The sequence below is a fragment of the Oncorhynchus nerka genome, linkage group LG11, assembly GCF_034236695.1.
Source record: "Oncorhynchus nerka isolate Pitt River linkage group LG11, Oner_Uvic_2.0, whole genome shotgun sequence".
Lineage (NCBI taxonomy): Eukaryota > Metazoa > Chordata > Actinopteri > Salmoniformes > Salmonidae > Oncorhynchus > Oncorhynchus nerka.
In genome coordinates this window covers 60,000,792-60,022,936 of record NC_088406.1, presented here as the reverse complement: position 1 = coordinate 60,022,936, position 22,145 = coordinate 60,000,792, and the positions used below count along the sequence as shown (strand labels likewise).

General features: G+C 45.2%; 1 protein-coding gene across 1 annotated transcript in view; it reads left to right on the top strand.

Annotated features, from left to right (window-relative positions):
- LOC115137525 (catenin alpha-2-like) overlaps positions 1–22,145 on the top strand; it is a 698,212-nt gene that overhangs the window by 659,041 nt on the left and 17,026 nt on the right. Inside the window, exons 15-16 of the mRNA XM_065024699.1 lie at positions 15,612–15,793; positions 19,243–19,348. Coding sequence (XP_064880771.1) covers positions 15,612–15,793; positions 19,243–19,348 — 288 coding nt within the window. The remainder of the gene's footprint in view (positions 1–15,611; positions 15,794–19,242; positions 19,349–22,145) is intronic.

The following is a 22,145-nucleotide window of genomic DNA, read 5'->3' as shown; positions in this document are numbered from 1 at the left end:
CATTGTCCTTCCCTGCACAGTTCCAGCAACTCTGGTGGATTCGTAACCAGGTCAGCAAGGTAAACCTAGGCTTGGCTCAGTTTAGCTCATGCTCAGTAATGTGAAAAGGGTATTGTTGTAGTGTGTCATATTGTAAGTCGGCCTTCCCTTTCATTACCCAAAGCCTCTTGTTGCACCACTTCAATTTCTCTCTTGTTCAACATCATGTCAATTCCCAGTGGGTTCTGCGCTGGATAAACCCCACTATTGTATGATCTTAATATTACAGGATTCCATCATACGGAGGATGAAAAGTACATTGAAATGATCATAGCCTAGTTTGATTGTTTTGAAATGACTAAAGCATGATCCCACTCGGGGGGAGAGACGGGTGTAAAATTGCGAGCGCAAATGAAGCCGTGGCAATTACCTTTTCCCTCTCCGATATTACCGGGAATGCACACTCGACCCGTGCCAAGCCTGGATGGTGCCAGTGATCACATGGGGCTTTGGGCTTTGTGCACATTAGTGTTTTTTTCTATGTATTATTTGTACACAGGGGCACTGCTTAAAGTACATTAAAGGGTATCAGTGCTTACCCACCCCTACAGCAGGGATAGTGGTTGGCTGTTGAGGTTGGATTGTGGAATGCCGGGTGGTAGGAAAAGGTTTGGCCTCATGCCTCCCCTCATCCTGAGAGGCCTGCTGCTGCTAGGAAGCCTTCCTCAAAGTCGGAGGGAGTCCGGGAGAGAGAGAAAGAGAGTCTGTGTGAGAGAGAAAGAGTGTGTGTGTGAGAGAGAGAAAGAGTGTGTGTGAGAGAGAGAAAGAGTGTGTGTGAGAGAGAGAAAGAGTGTGTGTGAGAGAGAGAAAGAGTGTGTGTGAGAGAGAGAAAGAGAGTCTGTGTGAGAGAAAAAGAGTGTGTGTGTGAGAGAGAGAAAGAGTGTGTGAGAGAGAGAAAGAGTGTGTGAGAGAGAGAAAGAGTGTCTGTGAGAGAGAGAAAGAGTGTGTGAGAGAGAGAAAGAGTGTATGTGAGAGAGAGAAAGAGTGTATGTGAGAGAGAGAAAGAGTGTGTGTGAGAGAGAGAAAGAGTGTGTGTGAGAGAGAGAAAGAGTGTGTGTGAGAGAGAGAAAGAGTGTGTGAGAGAGAGAGAAAGAGTGTGTTTGAGAGAGAGAAAGAGTGTGTGTGAGAGAGAGAAAGAGAGAAGAGAGTGTGTGAGAGAGAGAAAGAGTGTGTGTGAGAGAGAGAAAGAGTGTGTGAGAGAGAGAGAAAGAGTGTGTGTGAGAGAGAGAGAAAGAGAGTGTGTGTGAGAGAGAGAAAGAGTGTGTGAGAGAGAGAAAGAGTGTATGTGAGAGAGAGAAAGAGTGTCTGTGAGAGAGAGAAAGAGTGTGTGTGAGAGAGAGAAAGAGTGTATGTGAGAGAGAGAAAGAGTGTCTGTGAGAGAGAGAAAGAGTGTGTGTGAGAGAGAGAAAGAGTGTATGTGAGAGAGAGAAAGAGTGAGTGTGAGAGAGAGAAAGAGTGTGTGAGAGAGAGAGAAAGAGTGTGTGTGAGAGAGAGAGAGAAAGAGTGAGTGTGAGAGAGAGAAAGAGTGTGTGTGTGAGAGAGAGAAAGAGTGTGTGTGAGAGAGAGAGAAAGAGTGTGTGAGAGAGAGAAAGAGTGTATGTGAGAGAGAGAAAGAGTGTGTGAGAGAGAGAAAGAGTGTATGTGAGAGAGAGAAAGAGTGTGTGAGAGAGAGAGAAAGAGTGTATGTGAGTGAGAGAAAGAGTGTATGTGAGAGAGAGAGAAAGAGTGTGTGTGAGAGAGAAAGAGTGTGTGTGAGAGAGAGAAAGAGAGTATGTGAGAGAGAGAAAGAGTGTGTGAGAGAGAGAAAGAGTGTGTGTGAGAGAGAGAAAGAGTGTGTGTGAGAGAGAGAAAGAGTGTGTGAGAGAGAAAGAGTGTGTGAGAGAGAGAGAAAGAGTGTGTGTGAGAGAGAGAGAGAAAGAGTGTGTGTGAGAGAGAGAGAGAAAGAGTGTGTGTGAGAGAGAGAAAGAGTGTATGTGAGAGAGAGAGAAAGAGTGTGTGTGAGAGAGAGAAAGAGTGTGTGTGAGAGAGAAAGAGTGTGAGAAAGAGAGAAAGAGTGTGAGAGAGAGAGAAAGAGTGTGAGAGAGAAAGAGAGAGAGAGAGAGTTGGCATTATGAATGGGACATGGATTGGAGAGGGGAAACACTGAAATTAAACCAAAGCCTGTTGGCACCAACCGGCCTCATAAACACACACACCACCACTATATCTCTCTCCAAACTAACCCGTCAAAAAGTTCAAAGGAGGTGAAAACAAACAGAGAGAACGGTTGTGTCAAACTCCATGATTATAACAACTAACTTGTGGCCATAAGGTGGGTACAGCATTGTACTTTTGGGAGCAAAGACAGCCGTTGTTCTGGGACACTGGTACGGGGTCTGGCAGGGGCTCCAGTGCCTGTTTTGCCAGGGTGAGAAGTGGGTACAGTTGGGTCTCATCGAGTCCCACGGTGTCCCGTGGCTCAGACACGCGCACACACACGCGCACACACACACCCACGACCTCCTGCAGCGAAGGCCATCTGAGCTCAAACGCATCACACACAAGTGCCTACGCAACTCTGTGTGTGGGCGATACCTCCTGCTGCTAGTTAGTTTGAGGTGCTCCCCGAGTCTCATGTTGAAAATGGATGCCACTCGAAATGAATTGGTGCTGTTCATTTAGAAATGTAGACATGCACATGATATATAGACATGCTTGCTATCACACTCTCACACACACACACACACACACACACACACACACACACGTGCAGTACATTTGCTGATAAACACAAACACGTAGACCCACATTTTCACATAGAAACTACATACATAAAAGATGCGGTTTAGCCTGGACACGGGTGTCCTGCGGTGTCCTGCCCCTAACCTGTCATGTCACGATAAACCCTGTTTACCTTCTCCCGGGTCACGCGAAGTGCACAATGGTACACCACAGCGTGTGTTGTTATTAGACGAGACAAGAGGAAAGGTGATCGGCCATCTTCTGTGTCTTCTCAGTGTGAGCCGACATGGCGAGCATGTCCAGGTTTACACCCACTGTTCCTGTCACGCTGGGAATGTGTAAGGGTATCATGCAGCACCCACCGCGCTGACACGAGGTCAGCTACTCCCCACCGGGCAAGAACTGATTCAATCGACAGTGTTTTCACATCATTTCAACCCGCCCCCAAAAAAATCTATGTGATGACGTTGAATCAATGTGGAATTAGATTTGCGAGGCGTTATCAACGTAAGGGAATTATGTCATTTTTTTCACCCACTTTGAACCTAAATCCAGTGAAAGGGTGAACTGTTTGCTTGATTTCACGTTGAATTCACGTTAGTTGACAACTCAGCCGAATGTACATCCAAACTAGACGTTTAACTGACATCTGTGCCCAGTGGGTCTCTCTTTGCGTCAAACACACACAAACCACACGACACCAGGTTAGCCTCCCACTCACTCTTTCTTCCCCTCCCTCTGTCTCTATCTCACATTCTGACACTACGGGTGTGATGCAACGGAAATTTCTGATCAATTTGACTGCACAACAATTATTACACTGCCATTGTGTTGCTTCTCCAGTGTGAACAAGGCTTTATTTCTCTTCCTGTTGGTCTCTCACACATACTCACACAGAGACAGAGACTCACACATACTCACACAGAGACAGAGACTCACACATACTCACACAGAGACAGAGACTCACACATACTCACACAGAGACAGAGACTCACACATACTCACACAGAGACAGAGACACACACATACTCACACAGAGACAGAGACTCACACATACTCACACAGAGACAGAGACTCACACATACTCACACAGAGACAGAGACTCACACATACTCACACAGAGACAGAGACTCACACATACTCACACAGAGACAGAGACTCACACATACTCACACACAGAGACAGACTCACACAGAGACTCACACATACTCACACAGAGACAGAGACAAACACATACTCACACACATACTCACACAGACACAGAGACACACACATACTCACACAGAGACAGAGACACACATACTCACACAGAGACAGAGACACTCACACAGAGACAGACAGAGACTCACACATACTCACACAGAGACAGAGACTCACACATACTCACACAGAGACAGAGACTCACACATACTCACACAGAGACAGAGACTCACACATACTCACACAGAGACAGAGACTCACACATACTCACACAGAGACAGAGACAGAGACAGAGACTCACACATACTCACACAGAGACAGAGACTCACACATACTCACACAGAGACAGAGACTCACACATACTCACACAGAGACAGAGACTCACACATACTCACACAGAGACAGAGACTCACACATACTCACACAGAGACAGAGACTCACACATACTCACACAGAGACAGAGACAAAGAGACACACATACTCACACAGAGACAGAGACACACACATACTCACACAGAGACAGAGACACACACATACTCACACAGAGACAGAGACACACACATACTCACACAGAGACAGACACACACATACTCACACAGAGACAGAGACACACACATACTCACACAGAGACAGAGACACACACATACTCACACAGAGACAGAGACTCACACATACTCACACAGAGACAGAGACACACACATACTCACACAGAGACAGAGACTCACACATACTCACACAGAGACAGAGACTCACACATACTCACACAGAGACAGAGACACACACATACTCACACAGAGACAGAGACACACACATACTCACACAGAGACAGACACACACACATACTCACACAGAGACAGAGACAAAGACACACACATACTCACACAGAGACAGAGACACACACATACTCACACAGAGACAGAGACACACACATACTCACACAGAGACAGAGACACACACATACTCACACAGAGACAGAGACACACACACACATACTCACACAGAGACAAAGACACACACATACTCACACAGAGACAGAGACACACACATACTCACACAGAGACAGAGACACACACATACTCACACAGAGACAGAGACACACACATACTCACACAGAGACACACACATACTCACACAGACACAGAGACACACACATACTCACACAGAGACAGAGACACACACATACTCACACAGATACAGAGACAAAGACACACACATACTCACACAGAGACAGAGACACACACATACTCACACAGAGACAGAGACACACACATACTCACACACACACATACTCACACAGAGACAAAGACACACACATACTCACACAGAGACAGAGACACACACATACTCACACAGAGACAGAGACACACACATACTCACACAGAGACAGAGACACACACATACTCACACAGAGACACACACATACTCACACAGACACAGAGACACACACATACTCACACAGAGACAGAGACACACACATACTCACACAGAGACAGAGACACACACATACTCACACAGAGACAGAGACACACACATACTCACACAGAGACAGAGACACACACATACTCACACAGACACAGAGACACACACATACTCACACAGAGACAGAGACACACATACTCACACAGAGACAGAGACACGCACATACTCACACAGAGACAGAGAGACGCACATACTCACACAGAGACAGAGAGACGCACATACTCACACAGAGACAGAGACACGCACATACTTACACAGAGACAGAGAGACGCACATACTTACACAGAGACAGAGACACACACATACTTACACAGAGACAGAGACAGGCACATACTTACACAGAGACAGACACACACATACTTACAAAGAGACAGAGAGACGCACATACTTACACAGAGACAGAGACACACACATACTTACAAAGAGACAAAGACACACACATACTTACACAGAGACAGAGACACGCACATACTTACACAGAGACAGACACACACATACTTACAAAGAGACAGAGAGACGCACATACTTACACAGAGACAGAGACACACACATACTTACACAGAGACAGAGAGACGCACATACTTACAAAGAGACAGAGACACACACATACTCACAAAGAGACAAAGACACACACATACTCACACAGAGACAGAGAGACGCACATACTTACACAGAGACACAGACTTACAAACACACACACATACACACAGACAGAGACACACACATACTTACACAGAGACAGAGACACACACATACTCACACAGAGACAGAGACACAGAGACAGAGACACAGAGACAGATAGACACAAAGAGACAGAGACACGCACATACTTACAAAGAGACAGAGACACACACATACTCACACAGAGACAGAGACACACACATACTTACACAGAGACAGAGAGACGCACATACTTACAAAGAGACAGAGAGACACACATACTTACACAGAGACAGAGACACATACTTACACATACACACACATACTTACACAGAGACAGAGACAGAGACACACACATACTTACAAAGAGACAGAGACACACACATACTCACACAGAGACACACACATACTTACACAGAGACAGAGAGACGCAGATACTTACACAGAGACAGAGAGACACACACATACTCACACAGAGACACACACATACTTACAAAGAGACAGAGACACACACATACTTACACAGAGACAGAGAGATGCGCATACTTACACAGAGACAGAGAGACACACACATACTCACAGAGAGACAAACACACACATACTCACTCAGAGACAGAGAGACACACGCTCACACATAGAGACGCACACATAAACTCAGAGAAAAAACGTCCCTTTTTCAGGACCCTGTCTTTCAAAAGATAATTCGTAAAAATCCAAATAACTTCACAGATATTCATTGTAAAGGGTTTAAACACTGTTTCCCGTGCTTGTTCAATGAACCATAAACAATTAATGAACATGCACCTGTGGAACGGTCGTTAAGACACATAACAGCTTACAGACGGTAGGCAATTAAGGTCACAGTTATAAAAACTTAGGACACTAAAGAGGCCTTTATACAGGCTCTGAAATACACCAAAAGAAAGATGCCCAGGGTCCCTGCTCATCTGCGTGAACGTGCCTTAGGCATGCTGCAAAGAGGCATGAGGACTGCAGATGTGGCCAGGGCAATACATTGCAATGTCCGTACTGTGAGACGGCTAAGACCGAGCTTCAGGGAGACATGACGGACAGCTGATTGTCCTCACAGTGGCAGACCATGTGTAACAACACCTGCAGGACAGGTACAGGATGGCAACAACAACTGCCCGAGTTACACCAGGAACGCACAATCCCTCAATCAGTGCTCAGACTGTCCCCAATAGGCTGAGAGAGGCTGGACTGAGGGCTTGTAGGCCTGTTGTAAGTCAGGTCCTCACCAGACATCACCGGCAACAACGTCGGCTATGGGCACAAACCTACCATCGCAGGACCAGACAGGAGTGGCAAAAAGTGCTCTTCACTGACGAAGGAATGAGCGTTACACCGAGTTCTGTATTCTGGAGTGGGATCGATTTGGAGGTGGAGTGTCGATCATGGTCTGGGGCGGTGTGGCACAGCATCATCGGACTGAGCTGGTTGTCATTGCAGGCAATCTCAACGCTGTGTGTTACAGGGAATACATCCTCCTCCCTCATGTGGTACCCTTCCTGCAGGCTTATTTTGACATGACCCTCCAGCATGACAATGCCACCAGCCATACTGCTCGTTCTGTGTGTGATTCCCTGCAAGACAGGAATGTCAGTGTTCTGCCATGGCAAGCGAAGAGCCCGGATTCTGTGAGCATTGGGACCTGGAGGGTGAGGTCTAGGGCCATTCCCCCCAGAAATGTCCAGGAACTTGCAGGTGCCTTGGTGGAATAGTGGGGTAACATCTCACAGCAAGAACCGGCAAATCTGGTGCAGCCCATGAGGAGGAGATGCACTGCAGTACTTAATACAGCTGGTGGCCACACCAGATACTGACTGTTACTTTTTTAACCCCCCCCCCCCCCTTTGTTCAGGGACACATTATTCCATTCCTGTTAGTCACATGTCTGTGGAACTTGTTCAGTTTATGTCTCAGCTGTTGAATCTTTTTATGTTCATTCAAATATTGACATATGTTAAGTTTGCTGAAAATAAACGCAGTTGACAGTGAGAGAGACGCACGTTCTTATTTTGCTGAGTTTACACGCAAACACACACAGAGAGACAAGCACACACACACACAAAGCCCCTGATAGGTCAGCCATAAAATTGATCTCGCTAGTGTCTGGGCATTTTATTTCAAATGAAACAAATTAAAGTCATTTCGCGATGCCCCTGCCTGTGAAGAAACCCAGAAAGCGCCGTGTCTAATCCCTGCCGAGCCGTCGAGTGTATTGGCACGTGCTCTATAGGATGGGATTTGCCACTGCGCTAAGCTCCCAAGGCCCGCTCTTGTTGTTATCAGTAAGCAGAGGAAGGGATTTTGGGATAAGTGAATTCTGGAGAGTGGGAGAAGAAGAAAATATTCTCGCCTAGTACCCCCCTCCTATTATGACATCCCAATTGGCCCCTGTGTTTCTTTGTAAATCACCATTGAGAAAGTTTGAGGACTAAGCGAACCTTTTAAGCCGCCATCTTCATGTCATTGACAGTTGGGGTAGATTCCCTTTAATTCAGCGGAGGGATTGGAACCAGACCTGTGAAGTTGTCTGTACACTTTGTACAGTAATGGTAAACACTTAATTGATCGAGGTAAGAGGTGACACAGTTAAGCAATAGTTTACCTATTTAAGTAGACTTCGTCACAAACCACATATTAAAGTTGGCTTGTCATGTGTATTGTGGGAACTCCTAAATACGATACCAAAACGCAAATTCCCATAAGGCTTCGCTGTTTGGGGTTGTGACTCTCCAATTAGACTCGATACAGGTGTGTGACAGCCGTACAGCCAGAGCTGGCCATGTTGCCAACCTTTTTTTCTACCTCTGCTTTTTGTCTTTGTTGTGTTTGCAGTTGCTAGCTGACCAAGATCCTTTTTATTTCATTTTAGTTGTTCTTTTCACTGTGGTTCACTGTCATTGACTGACACTTCCTGTATCAGTATGAGTAAATGGCCTTCCAGTTTCAAGCTAGACCATATCTGGTCATAGTGCCCCCGGAGAAAGGTGAACTTGGTTGGGGAGAACTTCTTTCAACTGCCTGCTTCCCTCTAAAGGGGGTAGCTCAAAATGTCTGCCTCCAAAAAAAGACTCCACACCCCAAAAGGCTTTGCTGCTGTGACCAAGTTGCAAGTGATGTTGCTGATTGATTTATTAGCAGTGTAGCTCTCCATTTGAACATACTAAGTTAAGGTGTGGAGCTAAACAGCCAGCAGGAAACTAGAGACGACTGTACAACCATTAAAGTTAATTGTCAGATCCAACAGAAGATCTCTTTGTTTCTTGGGACCTAGGACTAACATCTCTGTTTTGTCCAAGTTTAAAAGTAAAACATGTTCCGCCATCCACTTCCTTATGTCTGAAACACAGGCTTCCAAGGAGGGAAATTTTGGGGCTTCGCCATGTTTCATCGGAATGTACAGCTGTGTAGCATACGCATAGCGGTGAAAGTTAACATTATGTTTCCGAATTACATAACCAAGAGGTAAAATCGCTAGCATCGCAGTGCTAGCTGTGCCACCAGGGACTCTGGCAGCCGGCCGCGACTGGGAGGTCCGTTGGGTGACGCACAATTGGCTGTGGCGTTGTCCGGGCTAGGGAGGGTTTGGCCGGTAGGGATATACTTGTCTCATCGCGCACTAGCGACTCCTGTGGCGGGCCGGGCGCAGTGCACGCTAACCAGGTCGCCAGGTGCACGGTGTTTCCTCCAACACATTGGTGCGGCTGGCTTCCGGGTTGGATGCGCGTTGTGTTAAGAAGCAGTTTGGCGGCTTGGTTGGGTTGTGTTTCGGAGGACGCATGGCTTTCGACCTTTGTCTCTCCTGAGCCAGTACGGGAGTTGTGGCGATGAGACAAGATAGTAACTACTAACAATTGGATACCACGAAATTGGGGAGAGAAAAAAAAGGAAAAAAATTATAAAATACTGGTCCTAAAACGGAACCTTGAGGAACACTGAAATGTACAGTTGATTTGTCAGAGGAAAAACCATCCACAGAGGCAAGCTGATATCTTTCCCGACAAATAAGATCTAAACCAGGCCAGAACTTGTCCTTGTAGACCAATTTGGGTTTCCAATCTCTCCAAAAGAATGTGGTGATCGATGGTATCAATAGCAGCACTGAGGTCTAGCAGCGCGAGGACAGACGCAGAGCCTCGGTCTGACGCCATTAACAGGTAATTTACCACCTTCATGAATGCAGTCTCAGTGCTATGATGGGGTCTAAAAACCAGACGGAAGTGTTTCGTATACATTGTTTGCGCAGTGAGTTCGCTGCGCAACAGCTTTTTCTAAGATCTTTGAGCGGGATGGGAGATTTGATAGTTTAACGAGGGGCGATATTTTAGCGCTATAAGAAGATACATTGAAAGGTACGGTTATGTGGTAGTGAAAGTGGGAGTATGGTAGTGTTGAACTCTACCTTGTATGTCAATGTATTCCTAGCTCCAAAATGAAGATTAAGTATTGCATTCAGATGTATGAGAAAACTCAATGAGTCTTTAACAGTTTATCCAGATCCAATACCTTTGTAATACACCTCGGTGTTAAGGGTTTGTGCTTCAACAAACACCTTGACAATACATGTACATTACAATACATTAGATTGGTTGACATGGGAAGGTTTCTCGCTCGTCACCACAACCAATAATTGTAGAGCTCACGGTTGAAAACTACTGATGTTTAACCCCTAATATCTTAAAATACGTGGTTCGATCTGGTCAACAACTCAGGTTTCAGAATGTCTTGGTCAGCGACTTCACTGGTGGGGAATTAGCAGCAGAGAGGGATTTCTCTGTCAGCTTGTCCACGGCCTTTTTCAGTGTGGTTTCTGATTTCTGAACAGGAGTGAGGATTTCAACACAGTACATACATTCTGTTGATTCACACAGTGCATGCATATAATGTAATATATCAAATATACTGGATAAATACACTACCGTTCAAAAGTTTGGGGTCACTCAAGAATGTTCTTGTTTTTGAAAGAAAAGCACATTTTTGGTCAATTAAAATAACATAACATTGATCAGAAATAGAGTGTAGACATTGTTAATGTTGTAAATGACTTTTGTAGCTGGAAACGTCTACATAGGCGTGGAATATCTACAAAGGCGTACAGAGGCCCATTATCAGCAATCATCACTCCTGTGTTCCAATGGCACGTTGTGTTAGCTAATCCAAGTGTCTAATTTTAAAAGGCAAATTGATCATTAGAAAACCTCTTTGCAATTATGAAAGCACAGCTGAAAACTGTTGTCCTGATAAAAGAAGGAATAAAACTGGCCTTCTTTAGACTAGTCGAGTATCTGGAGCATCAGCACTTGTGGGTTTGATTACAGGCTCCAAATGGCTAGAAACAAAGACCTTTCTTCTGAAACTCATCAATCTATTCTTGTTCTGAGAAATGAAGGCTATTCCATGCGAGAAATTGCCAAGAACTGGAGATCTCTGTGTACTACTCCCTTCACAGAACAGCACAAACTGGTCAAACCAGAATAGAAAGAGGAGTGGGAGGCCCCGGTGTACAACTGAGCAAGAGGACAAGTACATTAGTGTCTAGTTTGAGAAAAAGATGCCTCACAAGTCCTCAACTGGCAGCTTCATTAAATAGTACCCGCAAAACAACAGTCTCAACGTCAACAGTGAAGAGGTGACTCCGGGTTGCTGGCCTTCTAGGCAGACTTCCTCTGTCCAGTCTCAACGTCAACAGTGAAGAGGTGACTCCGGGTTGCTGGCCTTCTAGGCAGACTTCCTCTGTCCAGTCTCAACGTCAACAGTGAAGAGGTGACTCCGGGTTGCTGGCCTTCTAGGCAGACTTCCTCTGTCCAGTCTCAACGTCAACAGTGAAGAGGTGACTCCGGGTTGCTGGCCTTCTAGGCAGACTTCCTCTGTCCAGTCTCAACGTCAACAGTGAAGAGGTGAATCCGGGTTGCTGGCCTTCTAGGCAGACTTCCTCTGTCCAGTCTCTATGTTCTTTTGCCCGTCTTAAAATGTTCTTCTTATTGGCCATTCTGAGATATGGCTTTTTCTTTGCAACTCTGCCTAGAAGGCCAGCATCCCGGAGTCGCCTCTTCCCTGTTGACGTTGAGCCTGGTGTATAGTTAAGAAACGTTTGTTTTTGTTTTCTGTTAAAAAACATTTTGCTACGGCGTGCATTAATGAATAGACCCCATGCTCACAATCCACCTGCCTCCGCTCTGCTGGCACCCCATATAATTAGTGATCCGTGAATAAAAGATGTGGCGGGAAGGGAATTCTAATGTCTGACCCCTGACCGTGGGGGTCCGTGGTCTGTCTGGGGGAGGGTGGGTGGTGTCGCTCACGGTCGGGATGGGGTCGTCTCTCTCTCGGTGTATGCACTAACCTGTCGCGATTGATTCCACTCGGAGTTTCATACAGGACTTCCTCCCACCTGCCCTCTGTTTGGCTGCTCAGTCTCACGTTAAATGCGATATTTAACAGAGCGTGTCTGTATTCAGTGTCTATGAAGAGTGCTACAGGATAAAGCTTCCCCTGAGGATTTTCCCTCTTCACTTGTAATTTTGGTTCCTGTTGGGTTTAATTACAGACTAACACTGTGCCGTGTGTTTACGTTGAACCTACCGCTGTTCTCACCCACCCATGTTGTTTTTTATGAATAGGATAGGCGGCACGCTGTATCGTGTGTGTTTTGGCTCAGAGCAGCTGAACGAAATCTAGCTACACTCAACACTGTTGGGGTTAGGTTTGTTTATGTGTTTGCATTGCTTTAAACAGAGAGGAAGAGGCAAAGTGAGAGGGATCACCCGGGCCAAAATATGTCTAGTCCAGCAGGTGGCGTTTGCATGGAGGTAAATGAGTGTAGAATGTGGTCAACAAAAATGTAATGGCTTATTTGCTACATGAGTTTATTTGATCGGTTATACGTTTTGTAATACTTAGGTTGTTATACGAGTGTACTGATATAAGTAGGACATGTGATATCACGGCAACTTTGAGAAAAAAACACTTTATATCGGAGTTGTGCTTTTAGTGCTATCTGGGATCCGTGGGATGTTCATACCCTAACCCTTACCTTAACCATAACCGGTTACTTTAACCATTTGAAATATCAACTTCGATCGGGTAGGGACGACCCAAGGATCCTGGTTAGCAAGAACTGTTGTGGTTGTTCACACGGGTATCTGCTCTCTCATTGGCTAGAATGGTCCCACCTGATCTTGCACCCTCCCGACTGCCTTCGATTTTTAAAGATATTTATTGTAATTGTTAAGAGCGACCAATGGAGTATCTGGTCAATATAATGGAACATCTGTGCTTTACACCAGTGATTCTCCAACCGCTCCTTGGGGACCCCAGCCGTTTCACAATTTTGTTTTAGACCCTGAACATGCTCATCTAATTAATCGAATTAGTTGACAAGTTGAATCAGGTGTGCTAGCTCTGGAATAGATCAAATACATGGAACGGCTGGGGGTCCCTGAGGAGAGGTTTGAGAACCACTGCTTTAAACTACTACTCAAACGCCAGCCTGAGGCATGTAAACGTGGGCACTTGCCCAATTCCTTTCTCCTTGACTCCTTGCCTCGCGTCCTCTCTCCTCGCCTCCTTCTCAAATCCCATTGGAGGAGAGAGAGAGGGTGCGAGGGGAAGGTCCTTGGATCTTCACCGCCAATGCGTTTTCAAGAACCTTGTGAGGAGAGAGAGGACGCAAGGAATCTAGAAAATACTAACTGAGAAAGAGCCCTGGTCCAGCTTGCTCCGAAACAGAAACCAAGCAAGGCTCCGCTGGTGAAATAGTTCCACTTGGGCAGCAATACCAAACATATAATATCTGGCTCTGAGACTGTAGAGAGGGAGTGATCAGTAGGGTGACCTCTGGTGCTGTGTGATGAGATAGCAGTGTCTGATGACACCTAAAACAGCTTTGTGCCCCTCTCTGCATCTCTCTCACGCTTTCTCTCCTTCCGTCCTGAGCTACTTTATGAGAGGAAGACGAGTCATTTGTGGTTGTTATTCTCTTCCTCACACCTCCATGGAGGGAGGGGTGAAAGGTGATACCCGCTCACACTGAGCTCATCCTGCCGGTCACCCCCACACACCAGCTTTGCTGTGAAAGGAATGTGGGAGGGACGTAGACAGACAGACGGACGGAGGAGAGAGAGGAGAGGAGAGAAAATGAAGCAGAGTGGGGAAGTTATTTCTTAATGAGACCAGTCATGCTTATAAAGACATTCTACGTGGTCTAAGGAAGAGTTTGAAGGCTGTGCCTGGAAACCTGTCATCAAAACCTTGCTTTCAAGGTTTCTACCTCACATCTCCTCCATTGAGCTTGGAGAGGGAGGCGAGGAATCGAGGAAACAAGACAGAGTAGGAAATCATTAAGCATATAGTTTACACTGTTAAAAGTGAAATCTAAGCAAACCTAAATATCTTATGAGTGATAACTCACTTACATTTTCTTTTTTTCTTACCAAGCTAAATTTTCTAACGTCAGTGGCAGGTAGTTTTGCTTATTTTAACCTGAAAAAGGCTTAATACAAGTAATTTATCTTATTTCAAGATTTTTTCAAGACATTTGACCTTAATAAGACAATTAAGCTAAAATATCAAAATATCTTGAAATATGATACATTACTTGTATTAAGCCTTTTTTAAGGTTAAAATAAGAAGAAGAAATCTGCCAATGATGTTAGATCATTTAGCTTGGTAAGAACAAGTACACATTTTAAGTGAATTATCACTCAATATGTATTTAGGCTTGCTTTGATTTCACTTTTTTTCAGTGTTTGGAGGGTAAGGTTAAAAACAATATCATCCATGCAATGGATACTTCATCTTTCCTTCTCAAATCAATAGTACAGAACGAATAGTGCCCGACTTACTTTTCTCCCCTGCACTCACCTCAGAACGTTGAACAAATACATTATTCATTGACTGGCATGAGAAGTAAAGTAATTAGACATTTATCTCCCAAATAATATCGGAGCCTCTACTGCACTTGGTGACCTTGCCTAGAGATTTATGCCATCTCAGACCTGCCTCGAATGGCTATGGCAAGAGAAGCACAGAGTGTTCTCACGGCAAAACGAGCCGAGGAATGGATTCTTCTCTTCACAAGTATAAGATGTCAAGGGGTTTTAGGAGCGCTGGTTGATTAATCGTCAAGTTTATAACTTTATTCGGAAACCTTTCGGAAGGGCAAAGTCAAACTCTTAACGCAATATCTATTCTCGTTGAGTATACTCAGGATTATAGGCTCCTCAAGGTGGCAGCCAGCTAAATATTTGAAGGGCAATTGATGCTTAATCTTTGGTATTTCTTGTGTCATGGTAAGCCTTTTCACTGCCAGTGTTTAATTGTTTGATTATTCCTTCTCTCTCTCCACTCCTTCTCTTCCTCTTCAATCTACTCTTCCCCACTTCCTCTTCTCCCTTTGTGTTTCACTACTCATCCTCTCTTTTTGACTCCACTACTCAACCTTCCTCTACTTCCCCCCTACATCTTCCTCCTCCTGCCCCTCTCAGGCCATCATGGCCCAGCTGCCTCAGGAGGAGAAGGCGAAGATCGCCGAGCAGGTGGAGAGCTTCCGGCAGGAGAAGTGCAAGCTGGACGCCGAAGTGGCCAAGTGGGACGACAATGGCAACGACATCATCGTCCTTGCCAAGCAGATGTGCATGATCATGATGGAGATGACGGACTTCACCAGGTGCAGTTACAATGTGGCTAAAGAGAACCTAGTTGAAGTGACTGGTAGTACTTATGAATGTCAATGTAATAATTACAATGATATAGATTTACTAGAACGGGTGTCACCATTCAAGTCAACAGGTTTGTTATGTTGTGGACCGGTGGCTATTTGGAAATGATGCATAACAATACCATGTCAGCTATATTTGAGTCTACCCATTAGTTTACCAGTAAAATTGCCGTGGACAGAGGCTCTGTGTTACCCATTCTAGTAAATATATTTCTATGGTAGATCAATTCCCTAAAACCAATAGCACACTTCAACAGGGCACATCTTTGTGGAATATTTAGACATTCGAAATGTAGTGAAAGAAACATGTAACAAACAACTGAAGTTTAGCGGGAACTGGAATACGCTGTCGATCCAGAGCATCCCAAACATGTTCATTTGGTGAAATGTCTGGTAAGTATGCATGCCATGGAAGAACTGGGACATTTTCAGCTTTCAGGAATTGTGTACAAATCCCTGCGAAATGGGGCCATACACGATCATGCTGAAACATGAGGTGATGGTGGCGGATGAATGGCACGACAATGGGCCTCAGGATCTCTTCATGGTATCTCTGTGCCATGAAATTGTCATTGATAAAATGCAATGTTGTTTGTTGTCCGTAGCTTATACGTGCCCATACCATAAACCTCCGCCACCATGGGGCACTCTGTTCACAACGTTGACACCCACATGACGCCATACATGTGGTCTGCAATTGGGAGGGCAGTTGAATGTACTGCCAAATTCTCTAAAACAACATTTCTCTAAAACGACATTGGAGTCAGCTTATGGTAGAGAAATTAACATTCAATTCTCTGGCAACGGCTCTGGTGGACATTCTTGCATTCAGCATGCCAATTGCATGCTCTCTCAAAACTTGAGACATCTGTGGCATTGTGTTGTGTGTCAAAACTGAACATTTAATGTGGCCTTTTAGTGTCCCCCAGCACAAGGTGCACCTGTGTAATGATCATGCTGTTTAATCAGCTTCTTGGTATGCCACACCTGTCAGGTGGATGGATTATCTTGGCAAATGATAAATGCTCACTAACAGGGATGTAAACAAATGTGTGCACAACATTTGAGAGAAATAAGCTATTTGTGCGTACAGAACGTTTTATTTCAGCTCAAGGAACACGGGACCAGCACTTTTCATGTTGCATTATTTATGTTTGATCAGAGTAGTATTTTATATGCTCCTTACCTTGGAAAAGCTGTTGTTTATCCCTATCCCTGGATACATCAAAAGGCTTGTTCAATTTCCCCCTTTTGAATGGAACAATCCCCTTTGTTGTGCTAATGGCTTGCCATGTTCTGTTGTTCCCAGTTCCTAGCCATGCTATTGCTTCCTTTGTGCATCCATTTGAATTGAAGCATGACTAGTTATGGGTGTGACTAGTATCGGTATGGGTAGGATCAGCAACCACACACAGGCAACTCACTTCGCTACACTAGGCTGTCCGGGCTTTTCGTCACAGCCCAACACTAACGCAAATCAAATCAAACCCACCTGATTCAACAAATCAGCAAATAAAGAAGCCTTTGATTGGATGAATCAGGTGCTTTCGTGGCTAGGCTGGAATACATCGAAATCCAGGTCCTGCTATTGGTCACGATAACGGGTGTGAGCTGGGATTAGGCTGTGTAGACCAGCAGCAGCTATCTACCTTTACACATGGTTATTTAGTAGACTAACAAAGGTCCAACAGTCTTGTATTCCCATTGAGTCAGATTGAATATCATGTAGCCAAACCAGGATGAGTGGTGTTTACAGTGAGGATGTTGATGTTCTCTGGGAGGCAACAGCTTTTCTCCGAGCCCCCACCATCTGTATATCATGTCATAGCTAGCCCTGTGCTGAACCCAATGTTCCTATTCCAAGGCATGGCACTATGATTCAGTGGACAGAATATGCTAGCTGTACAGAGCTCAACAAGGGGAAGATGTTATGTGTTCTTCCCAAATGCCACTCTATTCCCCATATAGTGCACTACGTTTGACCAAACCGCCGTGGGGAATAGGGTGCCATTTGGGATGCATCCATGCAGTTTGATAATGACGAACGATCATGGATGTGGTGTGTTGGCGATGATTACACTGCTTTAGTCAAGTGACCCTTGTGGTGACATTTGTGGAATTGGCAAATATAATGTCGCCATGCAAATCTGATAACCAAATGGCAACCTATGCCCTATGTAGTGGACTACTTTTGACCAGATCTCCATGGGTCCTTCTCCAACGTAGTGCACTATGTAAGGAATTGGGTGCCGTTTGAGACTCAGCCAATGACACATCCATGCATGGATTCACAAATGCCCAATTACCGTGATGTCAGCCAATATAAGTGACTACTGCTGTAAAATCAGTTAGTTTTTTTCAGTCAGTGGGGGTGCCTGACATCCTACAACTAGGAAACTACATGAGCCAGGCTACACCAGTAGAGAAGTGATGCCATACTTTAGTTAAACCGTAAGCTAAGGGCTCTATTCAGTCTGATCGGCTTTAGCCGACATCCGAATAGCGGTTGTGTTGACGTGGCTCCCGGCATTATGACAAAGCTGACATTGCCAGTGGCTGCACAAAGTCGCCACAACAGAAATCCTGTCCAGTCTTGTGTAAGTTTGAACGCTGGAATGTGAGATGTAATCTACACCTCCATTAGGATGATAGAAGTCATTCTTTTCCTTGAATGATTTTTTCAATTTGAGCGTAATTATTTCGATATAGATTAGCCTGCACTTTCTGGTTCTGAACTTCTAACGCGAGTGGGGCGGTTGTGGCTTCTTGACAATGATCGCAAGAGCAGCTGCTCACCAATTTGACGGCTCCAACGCAGTTCCACCTCAGACACCGCCAAAACATCAGCTGTGTGGGTGTCTGCTATCACCGGTTAACGCCCGATCTGATAGAATTTAGGCCTAGATCCAATCTAACCTGTTACCAGATCTGTTATAGCCCTGCCAACTCCATTGCCATTATTGTCTAACCTGTTACCAGATCTATTGTGGCCTTGCCAACTCCATTGCTGTTATTGTCAAGACAATTCCATAAGGAGTTGGCAAGAGAGCAGAAACAGACTGGCACCAATGCTGATGAGCTTTGAGAAAGACCTATGTTGACAGCTTTCAGCTACTAATGACAGAGCACCATGATTTGAGAATACATTTCTAGTTGCAGCCCACGTTTTGTTTTTTTGTGGGGCATTGTGATCTTTTTTTCAGTTTTAGGAAGATTACTACTGGAGTTCGTATCTTATGCATTATTCATTAGTGGCAAAGTGTCTAGTGAATATAAAATGGAGCTTTTAATATGTTAATATCAAGTATTTCAGATAGTGTTTGCTGTCTGCAGTTAGATTTTTTTTTTACGTTGAACTTTAAACATAATAAGTCCTGTTTCCCTGTGTTCCACAACAGAGGCAAAGGGCCCCTGAAGAACTCCTCTGATGTCATCAACGCCGCCAAGAAGATTGCAGAGGCAGGCTCCAGGATGGACAAACTGGCCCGCGCTGTCGCCGACCAGGTAACACTTACCCCAGTTGTGTATGTGTATCTGTGTTCAGGATAGATCCCCTTTCAGGATTTTGAAATTCAACAGAGGACAGCATTTTTGGGGGGGCCAATTGTTTGTTAAAATCCCGATTGGCGCAGCGGCCATCTGCATCGCAGTGCTTAAGGTGTCACTACAGACCCGGGTTCAATCCCAGGCTGTGTCACAGCTGGCCGTGACTTGGAGACCCATGAGACGAGATTTCCTTGTCCCATCGTGCTCTAGCAACTCTTGTGGAGGGCCGGGGCGCATGCATGCAGATGTACAGTGTTTCCTCCGACACATTGGTGTGGCTGGCTTCCGGGTCAAAAGTAGTGCGCTACGTAGGGAATACGGTGCCATTTGGGACGCAACCTTAGTGGGTTTGTTTGTGGGCAGCAATGGATCTGGGCACAGTGGGCTGTCTTGGCGCGGTGCTGTCTGTCCCAATGGGACTTCCTTGTACTGTGAGAGGAGCAGGGAGCTAGGGGCTTTGTCTGTGTCTTTAATCTAATTAGCGGTGCTGAGGTGTTGCATCCATTCATTATCAGATGAGTACCCTCTCCAAAACGCGCTGACAGGCTATTTTCAATATCGAATCAATCAAAGCGGCTGCTCCTCCTGGCTGGGGAAGATAAAGGGAGAACGGGGTAGAGAGGTGTGTGTGTGTGTGTGTGTGTCTGTCTATCTGGGTTTGTTAGTACTTAATAGTAGCACTTCAGGTAATACATGATCTGCCTCTTCGTTTTCATCCGTCCTGAATAAGCTGTGAGAATTAGCCTCATGTAGCCTCATGCACAAAGACTTGTTGATTCATTAGGACTCCGTGGTTTTCTTCCTGGTGTTGTCAGAACTACTGTGTGTAATACTCAGAGAGAGCTGCGCTATTACAATCAGTCTGATGACATTCAAATGAAGAGGACGTTAGTGCAGCAGTGGTGGCTGGTGGCACTTTATATCAGAGGAAGACTCATAGTAATGGCTGCGATAGAATACATGGAATAGTATTAAACATATGGTTTCCTTGTGTTTGACACCGTAGCATTCACGGCAGAGCAGTGTGGGGTGTGTGTGTGTGTGCGTGTGCGTGTGCGCGTGCCATATTTGAAGAAACACACAGAGCTGCTGGCTAGTGTGTTGTTGAACCGTGGCCCCCGACCGTTCACTCTGCAAGCAGGGCTGGGTTGGAGTCAGGCGGTGAATATCTGTCATATAGCAAATCACTGACAGCCTACCCTCGGACTGAATCAACAAACGCTGAAACTGAGCAGGTGGCTTGCCATTTTTAATTTCGCCTTTAAACGATTCTTTGACTGGTGTTTGCTGAATATTCACAGCCTTCTGTTGCCCTCCTCTCATGCTAGATGATGAGTGTGCGTGTGAAATGGCACCCTATTCCTTATATGCAGTAGTGCACTACTTTGACCAGAGCTTTATGGGAACCCATTAGGCTCTGGTCAAAAGTAGTGCACTATATAAGGAATAGGGTGCCATTTTGGATGAACCCTCATTCTGCAATGTTATGCTGCTCAGCAAGAGGGGCCTGATTTTCTCCCAATTTAAACATGGATTTGTTTTAAGAGTATTTCTGTGTGGAGCAATGTGAAACACACATCATCCAGGTACAACATACCGTAAATGTGTGTCAACATATTCAAACATTTAAGAGTTTGCTTTTATCGTCAAATAGAAGGATTATTTGATCTTGAGTTTCTCTGGCAAGCCAGATCTAGTCTAATTCCACACTGCCTTTCATAATATAACCTACGACAAATAACTGTCATACTTTTTATGCCTTGTTTTTCAAGAGGACAAGTATTTTGCATTCACACATTGCTGTACCATTAACCTGTGGCTGACGGACGCAGTCAGGCGTGACAGGGTGATTGAAGCGCGCGCCTGTGTGTGTGTGTGTGTGTGTTGTGTGTGAGATTGAAGCTTTGCGGTGCCACAGTAGGACAGGTCTCTCAAGTAGCAACCCTTATTGACACGCTCCACGTCAAACCCTATTGAAGAGCAGTCTGTCAGTCTGACTGTTCTGCGAGATGGATGGGAGATTGAGGGGGAGTGTGTGTGTGTGTGAGAGAGAGAGAGAGATAGTCGGGGGGGGAATAAAGGGGAAAAGGGGAATTAAAGGGGAATTTCATTGCGGTTCTATTGCACCGTGTATGTCCATTAATATGTTTTTAACATCTCATATCTCATATGTGTCACAAACGTGACTAGTTTGACTTGTGGTGGTATCGACAATGCTCTGGTATTGTCCGAATCTATCACCGGATTGTACTGTACTGGACAACAGGTGTAAAACGTGACCTGACGTTGCTAGCTAGCCACCGACAGCAAAACAACCTACTCGTTTGTCATCTACCATCCTGAGTCCTGCTTGCTGGTCTCGCACTTATTTTTCTCACTGTCTCAATGCGTATTCCGGCGCCAATAAATAGGACTGTATGGTCCTATGTAAAAGAACATCAATGTTTCGTAATCCAGCTCTTCTTGGAAAGGGGAATCAGAAAGCAGCCCTGGTGGCTAATAGACCGTGCATGGTAACATAACTCCGGTGAACCTGTAAACTAGTACAGTACCTCACCCATTTTTAGAAAGCCTGCCTTCGAGGGTGGGTACAAGGAAGTATGGCCCCCCCAGATAGGAACACCGTTGAGACTAGTCCAATGGCTCTATTGAACAAGGACAACTATATCTACTCGCTGCCAGGCGTGATCGGTGAAACACAAAGGCCAGAATAATTGCTACAAAACATGACTCATTCCTTTTTTGATCATACAGC